Source organism: Rana temporaria, chromosome 1 (genome assembly GCF_905171775.1).
Source record: "Rana temporaria chromosome 1, aRanTem1.1, whole genome shotgun sequence".
Classification (NCBI taxonomy): Eukaryota; Metazoa; Chordata; class Amphibia; order Anura; family Ranidae; genus Rana; species Rana temporaria.
Window position 1 is genome coordinate 230,245,988 of NC_053489.1, and position 12,164 is coordinate 230,258,151.

At 40.3% G+C, this 12,164-nt stretch overlaps 2 protein-coding genes across 2 annotated transcripts in view; one reads left to right on the forward strand and one right to left on the reverse strand.

Moving 5' to 3' along the window:
* Window positions 1-12,164, reverse strand: part of MYO18B (myosin XVIIIB) — a 764,821-nt gene that overhangs the window by 538,745 nt on the left and 213,912 nt on the right.
* On the forward strand, window positions 1,019-1,437 carry LOC120937817 (mitochondrial import inner membrane translocase subunit tim16-B-like). Its single transcript, XM_040351319.1, has one exon. It carries the CDS (start codon window positions 1,025-1,027, stop codon window positions 1,403-1,405), a length of 381 nt encoding a protein of 126 aa, XP_040207253.1. The 5' UTR covers window positions 1,019-1,024; the 3' UTR covers window positions 1,406-1,437.

The following is a 12,164-nucleotide window of genomic DNA, read 5'->3' on the forward strand; positions in this document are numbered from 1 at the left end:
ACTTGGATTTGAGTTATTCACTTTAAGGTCATCACAGAGGACAAGGGGGAACTCTTTACATAGAGTAAAATATATTTAATCTGCAAATACAGAAAGGTTTCTTCACAGTAAGAGCTGTGAAAATGTGGAATAGACTCCCTCAAGAGGTGGTTCTGTCCAGCTCAGCAGATAGCTTTAAAAAAAGCCTGGATTCTTTCTTAAATGTGCATGATATAACTGTATGCTAACATTTATAGATAAATCCGGGGATCTGACTGCCTCTTGGGGGATCAGGAAGGAATTTTCCCCCCTTTTATTGGTTTATTTATTGGTTTATTTGTTGAACAAGAAAATTATGTTGTGCGAACACACTACACTACTCACTACACTATGAACACAATGGGGGTTATTTCCAAAAGGCAAATCCACTTTTCACTGCAAGTGCACGTGAAAGTGCATTCGCTGTAGATCTGAGGGCAAGCTCTGAAATTAGGGGAAGCTCTGCTGATTTTATCATCCAATCAAGTGCACGCAAATATTCTGTTTTTTATTTTCCTTGCATGTCCCCCTCATTTCTACAGCGACTGCACTTTCAAGTGCACTTGTAGTGCAAAGTGGATTTGCCTTTGTAAATACCCCCAATATATATTGAATTATTAATTCACAGATATAGACCAAAAATACATGCATTTAAAATGATTTCAAATCTTTTAGCATGTATGTGATTAATGTACCTTATAATAAATTGAAACTGCATTAGAAACATGGAGGGCATACCGCCTGGGTGTTTATATTCCTCCAGCAGAGTGAACCCTGTATTACAGTTTACAGATTCTGTAAACTGCCTGCATAGTCTGCATACATTTGGCATACATGGAATAGGAACTTAGATTGGCCTGTTTTTTGTTTTGTTTTCGGTGCCATTCCTTACGGTCCCATCAATATTTAGTTGTGTATGTGTCTAAACCCAGGGGGAAGAGCTCTATCTATATATACCACTAATGTACAAGGACTGATGTCCATTAAGAACAATATATTGTGAGGCATGGCAAAGTACTTGGCACAGATCCTGGTGATGGGAGCGCAGGTTGTAGGGCGGGCATTCACAAAGGCTCTACGCGCGGAGTTTGTAGCAAGCAGGGCAGCAGCTGAGGCAAGAGGAGGGCGGGCAGGAAAGGAGTCCGCTGCAGCCAGCAGCCTATCGGAAATAAGTTTGCAAGAAGCCCAGCAAATTCTAAATCTCTCTAAACTGGAGCCTGAGGAGATTCAGAAGAATTACGACCACCTATTTAAAGCCAATGACAGAGCTGCAGGAGGATCCTTCTACCTGCAGTCCAAGGTTGTGCGAGCCAAGGAGCGACTAGACCAGGAGTTGGCGATCCAAAATAAAACAAATAAACATGAAGAAGAGGCCAAGACCACGTGAGGCCCAGCCCATGCATCAGCCTTCACTTGGCTTACGGGAGTCTGTACTCTTGTTGTGAGAATTGTATCTGTATAGAGACTCGGAGGCCTCAGAACAGTCTATCCCCGGCGTGGAAGTGACCTTCTTGTATTTTAAGTTATTAAGCTACATAATTTAACTGCAATCTGTCAAAATAACATAAGTAGCTTCCCTGATGTACAATGTAAATGGTGCACATGAAGCACTGAATGTCACCACTACTCCTTTTCTACAATAAATGCCTAATGTACATACAAAAGTCTCAATATAAATCATACAAAAAGATTCTCCATCTATAAGGGAAAAGTGCATCTGACTAGTGAATCTCATAGGACCAATACAAAGATTTTTATATTCAAAAAAAAAAAAAAGAATATATTCTTAAAAGTTCATGCTGAAACATATTCAGTCCATGTGAAAACATGATATAGTTTCTCTAAAGGTTGCATGTTCTTTGGTTATGATAACAAAGCCAATGATATAAAAACAAGGCAACGAGGAAATGAGGATTATAATTCAATGTATTCTTATCTTACACAATCTAAATATCAGATACTCCTTGCTGGCAGAGGTGATTACATCTATAAAATACCACATGACTGGAAATATTTGTCATCTGTCATTTGGGAAAAAGAAGCCCCGTGAGATCTTGGGTTGAGTACCATCAGGTCAAGATAACAGCATTGCATCATTTAGAATTATTTGTCACTTATGCACCTGGTTGCTTGCGTTCACATATGGTTGTTTGCACCCTCTACGAATATACAAAATATTGAGGACATACTATTTGTAAATAGATATCCAATTATAAGGACATTTATAATGTTTCATGCAATTGTTAACATGTCTTTTTCAGTGTATGTACGGTTTCAATATATCTGTGCAGTAATAATTAAAGATATATTTATTTTGAATAACAAATAGTCTGATATTTCTATGACTAGCTTATCTCTTTCCTAAGAGAATTAAGGTTTAAATACAATTTTGGGATCTGGGGGTTAAAAATCCATCAGAGGATAAATATAAGTTAGAGTGTTGCATGTTAGTCCATATTTTCCCTCATGTTTATACTTTACAAAATATTACTTCTTCAGCAAAGAACATTGTTATTTTATGTTGGAAAATTGTTACTTCTGAGGAATACTCACAAGTCTAACAAGAGAAAATCTTGAAAAAGGAATTCCAAATATCATACAGACAACTAATTCAGTTACTAGGCAATGGAAATTATACCGTGATTTAGCAATAAACAAAAGTAAAACATGTGAGAATAAGCCTTTCTCTGGCTGCAAAGATGTTAACTGAAACAGAGACAACTGCTACTGATGAGTACATTTTGTACCAAAACTTGTACACTTATCACCCCCAGAGATGCTGCAGTCTAATGCTCCTTTAATTATAAACTAGTTCTATTATTACTTTTGAATATTTTATTAATCTTAATTAAAAGCATGTTTACCTTCCTACCTTTTGACTACTGTTTCCAAGTGTTGAGCACTTTGTTGGTTTCAGTAAAAATTTCCACATGCAATACTAATGTATGTCAGGGGACAGAGAGGAAAATAATGTAGTGGGGTTGAGGCAAACAACAAATTATTAATTACCACTTCTGAAGCCTTAGAAAGAAAAACATGTTTTGATGGTTAAGTTAGACCCAAAGAAAAATGTTTGATATAATAGTAATGCTTATTTTCTGGACGCTCATTGAAATAATTGTTGGTAACGAGTGGTTTCCCTAATACTCCAGTGCTGGACACTGTTCCATTATCTCCAGTGGGCCTTCATTGGTCTGCACTGTTTTAGGCTGGGTTCACACTATACTACACGACAGTAGTACAACTTTCATTCCTACATTGGTCCTACATTAGTCCTACATCCATCCGACTTTCATTAACAGGATACTACTTTGATCCGACATTGTGATAGTCTGACTTGTTCTTTGACCAATCAAAACAATCCCAGAGTGAGATAAATTCCTTTTACTGCTGCTGTAATCACATGTCGAATGTCAAAATTCGGATGGTAAGGACAAGGGGCCAGATCCACAAAAGGGATACGCAGGCGTATCTGCTGATACGCCGTCGTATCCCTGTTTCTATCTAATTCATAGAATCAGTTACACATAGATATCCTTAAGATCCGACATGTGTAATTGTTTTACACTGTCGGATCTTAGGATGCAGTACCGCGGCCGCTGCTGGGGGGAGTTTGCGTCGTAAACCAGCGTCGGGTATGCAAATTAGGAGTTACGGCGTTCGCTACATCGCCGCTAGTATAGTTTCCCGTCGCAAATTTACACTTTTTTTTTCTGCCCTAACTTTAGTCAGCAAGTGTATTGCTGTCTAAAGTATGGCCGTCGTTCCCGCGTCGAAATTTAAAAATCAACGTCGTTTGCGTAAGCCGTCCGGGAATACGGAATTACGCTACGTGCGTCACCGTTCGAAAAAGTGACGTCATGGCGCGCAAAGCACGGCGGGAGTTCGGAAACGGAGCATGCGCAGTACGTCCGGCGCGGGAGCGCGCCTAATTTAAATGGGACTCGGCCCATTTGAATTGGCCCGCCCTGCGCCGGCCGGATTTAGGATACACCGCCGCAAATTTCCAGGTAAGTGCTTTGTGGATCGGGCACTAACTTGGAAAAATTGCGGCGGTGTAACTTAAATTCGAAAAGTTAAGTTGCGCCCGGGATTCGTGGATCTGGCCCAAGGATCCTACTTTGATCCCACTTCAATGATATTCAATGGCCTGAAGTAGGATAAAAGTCAGACCAAAGTAGTACAGGGAGCATTTTCAAAGTCGGACCGACTTGTGTCGGACCAGTTAAGACGGCTCTCATAGGGAAACATTGATTTTCACACGTCATGTGACATGAGCTCCCAATGTCGGAGCGTTTGTCAGACCAGTGTGAACCCAGCCTTATCAGCAGGGAGATACTTGGGTTATGGAAGAGGCTGTGAAGTGCATTTACATCAGCAAACTCAGGGCATTAAGGTTCTTTTAGATGTGAGATTATCATCAGTCAATACTTCCAAAATAACCAGAACTGGACAATCAAAATCCATCTTACCCAGAATTCAGACAATGCTCTTCACAGAAAAACTCTAAATTGGACTTTCCTAAAAGTGGTTTCAGGAGTGACACTTTTGCATATAAAAAGTATATTCTTACTGAGTTAAGTGTACTTAAAAAAAGAAAGAATGATTAGTAAATAGTGAGATCATTTGTTAATATTAAATTGTTTTTTACCCTTTGTGTCCATATGTTTTACTGCAAGTAAGGGTCCAGTCTCAAATGTTGCTCTATTGACACTGACTAAAGTCAAGGAACTCAGTCTTCAACTTCTAACATAAAATGTCTTCCTGTACCCAGACTCAAGCTTTTTTTTATTGTTTTATGATTTTTTATTATTAAAAGAGATCAAACAAGATGCACTCCAATAAAGTTTAGCTGGAAAAAACAGTCCCTACAGCTTTAGCCACATCACTCACATGTAATAAAGACTGTACCATGTTGTGCAAGCAACTGGATCTTGGAGAAGTCTTCACTGCACAGATGCTTGTCCTCTTCTTGTCTGTAAACTTCCAGTGCTTAACAACTTTGGGTCTTCAAGCAGAATAGCAGTACAGATGGTCTGACGGGGACACCCCCCCTTTCCTCCTCCTTCATTGATAAACACTGCTTATAACACAATCTGTGAATAGGGAGAATCTGATCAGTCACAGGATTCTCTTCCCCATTTACAGATCATTTTACATGCAGTGTAATCAATGAAAGAACTTTTCTCAGTGAAGGAGGAGAAAGAAGGTGTCATGTCTCCATCAGTCCTTGTGTACTGCTGTTCTGCCTGAATATCCAAAGATGTTAACCACTGCAGCACTGAAAGTTTAGAAACAGGAAGAGGACAGGCATCCCTGCAGTGATAATTTCTGCAGGATCCAGCTGCCTGCACAATGTGTGACATCCTTCATTACAGGTAAGTGATGTAAATAAAGCTGTAATGCCCTGTACACACGATCGGTTCATCTAAAGAAAATGGACCGATAGACCGTTTTCATCAGATGAACCGATCGTGTGTGGGCCCCATCGTTTTTTTTCCCATCGGTGAAAAAAAATAGAACCTGTTCTAAAAATTTCTTATGGTTAAAAAAAGATAGAAAAAAAACGATTTTCTGTGGGGAAATCCATCGGTCAAAAATCCATGCATGCTCAGAATCAAGTCGACGCATGCTCGGAAGCATCGAACTTCATTTTTCTCAGCACGTCATTGTGTTTTACGTCACCGCGTTGGACACGATCAGATTTTTAACCGATGGTGTGTAGGCAAGAATGATGAAAGTCAGCTTCATCGGATATCTGATGAAAAAATCCATCGGTCCGTTTTCATCAGACGAACCGATCGTGTGTACAGGCATAAGGATTTTTTTTTTCCCTAAACATTAGCTTTAACGCAGCATCTGATGCTTTTCTAGCCAACCAATAGCTACTGATGAGCTGTTGGCTTTAAGGAATAAATATGGCTAATGTTTTATTTAATAAGTGTGAAAGCGCCAGGTCTGGTGCTTGCATGCAGCTTTTTTTTTGGTAATTGGTGCAAAGTTATTGGTGTGCATAATGCAATTTAAAAAATGATGTGCACAACACAGAAACAAAGAAAAATAATAATGGCACAAACAATTGCTACATACCATAGCAACACTAATAAATGTGTCACTTGGTAATTAAGCGTGGCACATTTTGCTATACTAAAGCCTCGTACACACAATCAGATTTCCATCAGACAAATCCGTGGAATTTTGTGCGAAGGGCGTTGGCCATGAACTTGGTATGCATACAGACGACAGAACTTTTTCAGCCAACATACACAAAACTATGTTTTCTCTGCTCTTTAGAGCCACCCTTTGCACAACTTCTGCTAATGTTGTCTTATGGTTAGCATTGGTTTGGATCATGCGTGTTTGTACTTTGAATTTTAGTCCGACGCACTTGTGTACACACGATCGGATAATCCGATGGCACACATTTGTTGTCAGAAAATTTGAGAGCATGGCTATTCCACATTTGTTGTCAGAAATTCTGACAACAATTGTCCAATGGATTTCCGACAAAAACCCAGACAATTGTTGTCGGAAAATCCGATTGTGTGTACGGGCCTTAAGACTGTTTACTATGAAAAATATCTCAAAACGTGCTCACAGCTATATATTTTCTATATAGGGTCCACAAGTGCATTTTCATTGCTTGACGTTTTGACTAAAAAAAGTGTATCTGAAGTGTAAACACATGCATGGTGCAAATATATAAAAGAAGAAAGCAATAAGTAATAAGGTAGTAATATCTTTTTCTTTCTTATTTTTTTGCGTTATTTGTAAAGTGATCCACTCGGATTCATTGATTTATTAAAAGAATTTCTGATGTGCTAGTCATAAGGTTTATTTCATAAAAAGGGCACCCACAATAGCAGTTGTTATTACTACTGGGATGTTAGCCAATATGCAATTAGTCTTCCATGTAAGCCCCTCCAAGTGTTCCATAGAATGATTTAGCAGTGTTACTTGTTTGAAGAGAGTCATGCATTGCTACAGAGAATCATTGCCTATTATCTGTTAGCCGATGTGTGCCACGCTAAAACTCCTATGATATCACAGCAATTGCATTGATCAGCAGAACCAGTTCCCCAGTTGATGTCATTATTAATGCAGCCACACTTGTTTTATTTCAGAGTCGTGCAGGACGGGTGCTCCTTATTTCTGGGCTGCCATCTTTTGGCAAAGATGAAAAGAAAATGCCATTTCCACATCAATTATTCAAAGGTCACTATGTCTCAAAGGCAACAAAAAAAAGGACTGTAAGAATGTTCAGAGAGCAAAAGTTCTATAGAGGAAAAAACTGTGTCCCTCTCTAGATGCTGCATGGCATCTGTTTTTCCCAAGATTTACTGACAGTATCAGTGAGCTCCAGTGCCTCCTTCATTTAAAACCACAAGATATACCAACTGCTGCGACTAAACATCCACTAATGTTTTATCATTTTTACTGCTCATAGCTGAAAATTATTTCCTATTCTGCTATACAAGCCGCAAAGAAATGAACATTTGAAATGATGTTATAGAATGTTGTCTATGTTCCTTGCATACATTGGCCCAGATTCATAAAGCACTTACGCCAACGTATCTCGAGATACGCGGCGTAAGTGCAAATATGCGCTGTCGTATCTGTGCGCCGTGCCCACAAAACTAGATACGCCTGAAAATAGGCTTCATCCGACCGATGTAACTTGTCTACGCTGGTGTATCGTGGGCGCATATTTACGCTGGACGCATGTGGCGCTCCCATTGATTTTCTATTCACATATGCAAATGAGGGAGATACGCCGATTCACAAACGTACGTCCATCCGATGCAGTGCACATAAAATCATACGTCCGGCGTAAAGTTATGCCCCATAAAGGAGATGTAACTCAGCAGCATCCATGCAAAGGTCTGCACCAGGGACCAGGGACTCAAGGCATCGTATTTTACGTTGTTTACGTTGGACGTGAATATGGCTGGGCGTAGGTTATGTTCCGATCCGTCGTATCTTAGGGAGTAGATCCGACGTGATTCTGAGCATGCTCACTGGCATGCGTCCACGGGACGGCGCATGCGCCGTTCATTATACGTATCTGTCTGAGCCTCAGCCCATCATTTGCATGGGGTCACGCCTAATTTGCATGGTTCACACCTACTTCCACATACGCCGGCTTACGCCTAGGAAACCCAGCGCAGATTTGGCAGCACTAGCTTTGTGAATCCAGTGCTTGCCTCTCTGCGCTGCGTCGGCTTAGCGTATATTAGATACGCTACGCCGGCATAAATATGCTCCAATGTATGTGGATCCGGGCCATTATAACAAGCACAGTATTTTACCTGAGAGTGATTTTAGATTGGAATAGAATACTTAACTGCCATTTTATGCAATACACACAAGTGATCGTAAAAAGAATGGATTAAAGTAATGGATTGAATATTGAGAAACATTGGAATGTAGACACAGCATTTTATTGATGTTGCCAATTTATCTACAATCTACATTATTAACTGAATTTCACTAACATGTACAGGTTTACAGCCTTGGATACAATCTGAACCTCAAGTTTATTAAGGAAACTAACATAAGGATGGAAAAGCCTCATGAGTGATGCCTGAGATGCAAGAATGGGTGTGATTTACATGATATGGGCATGACTTTAAAGAGCTGTAAAAAGAAATAAGAATACTGTATTTCCTGGCGTATAAGACTACCTTTTACACTTAAAAAAACTGGCCAAAAAGCAGGGGTCGTCTTATTCGCCGGGTCAGCTGCTCGGATGTCTGCTGGATGTGCAGTAATACTGTATGCAGCTTTGGCTACATACAGTATATACCACTTAGCCAATCCCGGTGAGCGATGTATTCAAATGAATACAGAGCCTGCTCGGATTGGAGTAACAACCTCTGCCAATCCGAGCAGGCTACATACAGTAGCCTGCTCGGATTGGCTTTGAGAGTCAGAGAGGCTTGGGCTGATGATGTTACAGCCTCTGCCAACCCGAGCAGGCTTTGTATTCATTAATAGAATACATCTCGCTCAACCTTCATTGGCTCCAACTCCAGAAAGAAGGAAGAAGAATATGGCTCCAGTTCCAGCAAGAATGAAGAAGAATATGGCCCCAGAAGGAAGAAATATAAAGCGTCGGAAGCCTTGAAAGGGGGGTCGTCATATAGTGAGTACAGGCAAAAAATCGTAAACAAATGTAAAATTAGGGGGTCGTCTCATACACCCGGTTGCCTTATACACCGGCAAATATGGTAGATTCAGGTCTACATTACCAGTAAACAATGCAGCATCTATCCAAATAATGTATCGTACAATTGCAGCTGACTTTGATTCTGTGTGCACACAAATTGTGTTTGAAATGAAGAGATGTTGGTAATATGGACTTCAAAATGCCTCTTCAAGACTGGTATATGAAGTGTAATTGGCAGATTGTAGACCACCTGCGCCAACAATGACAATAATAAGCTTCTAAGGTGTTAAGTCTAGAAAGCATCCAACTTTTAGCAACAATGCAGTACATAGTAAGTATAGAGACATGTAGATACAAAATAAAGATCAATGAAACATGCTTTTATGTAAACTTTATAGACAAAGGATAACATGAACATAAACTGTGTGGTGTGAGCTACAACTCCCAGTATTACCATGGTATGTCTAAAAGTTCTGCAGCAGGTGATAGCCTCAGACTGGTTGGCTTTGAGACACAAATGTAGATACAGACTATCTCTGAATTTTCTAAAACTTGGGACATACATGTGACGTGAGGCACTGTTGAGCTCTGATCACTCACATCTGTGCCATGTTCATCATTCTACTGTGTTTGAGCCTATGCTGACGGAAGGTCAACTGAACAGAACATGGTTGATTCCACTATAAATGTCCTAAAGAGGCTGCAGACACTAAATAGGGTAAAAATACACATTTAAAGTGATTGTAAAGCCTTTATTTTGATTAAAGTAATAAACAACATACTTATCTGCTCTGTACAATGGTTTTGCACAGAGCAGCCCTGATCCCCCTCTTCTGGGGTCCCCCACCAACACTCCTGGCTCCTCTCTCCCAACAAGTGCTCCCATACGAAGTAAATTCCTATGGGGGCACTCGTGCATGCTTGACCCTGAGCCGGGCTGTTTGCATCTATTCAGACACACAGCCCAGCTCAGCTCTCTGCTCACAGGTCTTGACTGACAACAGCAGTCAATGGCTTCTGCTGCTCTAACCCAAGCCTGTGAGAGTGGGGAGAGAGAAGAGCTGCTGCAGACATGCACAGCGCTGGATTGAGGTTGGACTGAGGTAAATATTTGGGGGAGGGGGCAGGGGAGCTACTATAAATATTTTTTTTATCTTAATGCAGAGAATGCATTAACGTATAAAAACCTTTTACCTTCACAACCACTATAACTGCTTCCCTCCTGACCAGTTGTAAAATGACGGCCGGAGTTCTGTTATCCTGGGTGGATGTCATATAGCCACACTCCTGCATGATCTGTCACCCACTGTGTTCACCGGACACAGTGGTTGACAAATCGATGTTCCGGCCTCTATCAGTACAATGCGATTGCTGTGACCACTTGACAATTGTACACAATGAATGGCTTCAAATCATGCCATTAATTGTGTACTATTGTGTTGAGCTCTGTGATTGGTCACAGTAATCATATGGTACAGACATAGCCAATCACAGTTCATCTGCACCATGTGATCATCTGTGGCCAATCACAGCTCATCACAATAGTAAACACTGAAGGAATGGATTTTACTCAGAAAAAAATGGTTGCTTATAACAGTGACATTCACTGTTCTAAGCAATCATAATGTGTAAAAAAAAAAAAAGAAAAAAAAGAATACCAGTTTAGCAAAATGTTACTATGGTAATACTGTATTGTTCTGCCAACGTATGTAATTTTTTTTTTTTTTTTTAAATGTATTAAAAAAGATAAAATTGAACACATGATTATCGTCACCAATCTGTGTCCCTGATCACCCCCCACACCAGTTATACAATGACGTTGTACTGCACTGGTGACAGTATGTAAATTGTGGATTTTTTTTTAATGTCTTAACCACTTAAGACCCGGACCAAAATACAGGTCAAAGACCAGGCCCCTTTTTGCGATTCGGCACTGTGTCGCTTTAATTTACGGCGCAAATTCTTTGAGGATTTTAAATTCCGCCAGGTAAGGTACGGCGGCGTAGCGTATCTCTGATACGCTGCGCCCATCTAATTCTCTCTGGATCTGCCCCTACGTTCTTGTAGGGGCAGGGGCATAGATGTACACAGTCTATTGCATTAGCTCAAACATGTGTGTGCATGTGTATATTAATACTGACGCTGTCAGTAGAGCAGTGGACAGTGTAATTAGGGTACAGATCGGTGTCAGTAGAGCAGTGGATGGAGTTATTTTTTTATTTTATTTTTAAAATTGTACAAAGTTAGGGGGCTTCGGTGAAATATCAGTGGTCTAAACAGGGGTAATCTGCACTACACAGGGTGATTATTGTGTGCTCAGGCACACCTGGCACACACCTATGGGCAGGGGCCTATCTATGTGGGAACATCGCTCTCATCCCCCCAGAACTACATAGCCCAAGAGCCCTTTCCCTACCCATAGGGGTGTATCTATACAATATTTGCAGACCTATTAGTCCTGCAAAACTGTAAGTAAAAACATTCTGTGGGAATGCCAGCAAAGTTAAATTTTACTAGGCTATTTTCTCTCCTGGTCAGATGTTCTTCATTCATAAATATAGTGTGAATATGGAAACTAGTAGTTTTTCCTAAATGGAGGAAATTAATGCTTATTTAGTAAATTTCATTTAACCAAGAATACGAGGTCTTATTTACATGCACCACCTCCCCATAATAGAGACATTTTTAAAGGGGAGTTCCAGCCAATATTTATGTTTATTAACCACTTAAGCCCCGGACCTTTAGGCAGCTAAATGCCCAGGCCAGGTTTTGCGATTCGGCACTGCGTCGCTTTAACAGACAATTGCGCAGTCGTGTGACGTGTCTTCCAAACAAAATTGGCGTCCTTTTTCCCCACAAATAGAGCTTTCTTTTGGTGGTATTTGATCACCTCTGCGGTTTAAATTTTTTGCACTATAAGCAAAAATAGAGCGACAATTTTGAAAAAAAATCAATATTTTTTACTTTTTGCTATAAT

Coding starts and splice junctions, on each gene's coding strand:
- LOC120937817 (XM_040351319.1), top strand. CDS start 1,025: ATGGCAAAGTACTTGGCACAGATCCTGGTGATGGGAGCGCAGGTTGTA.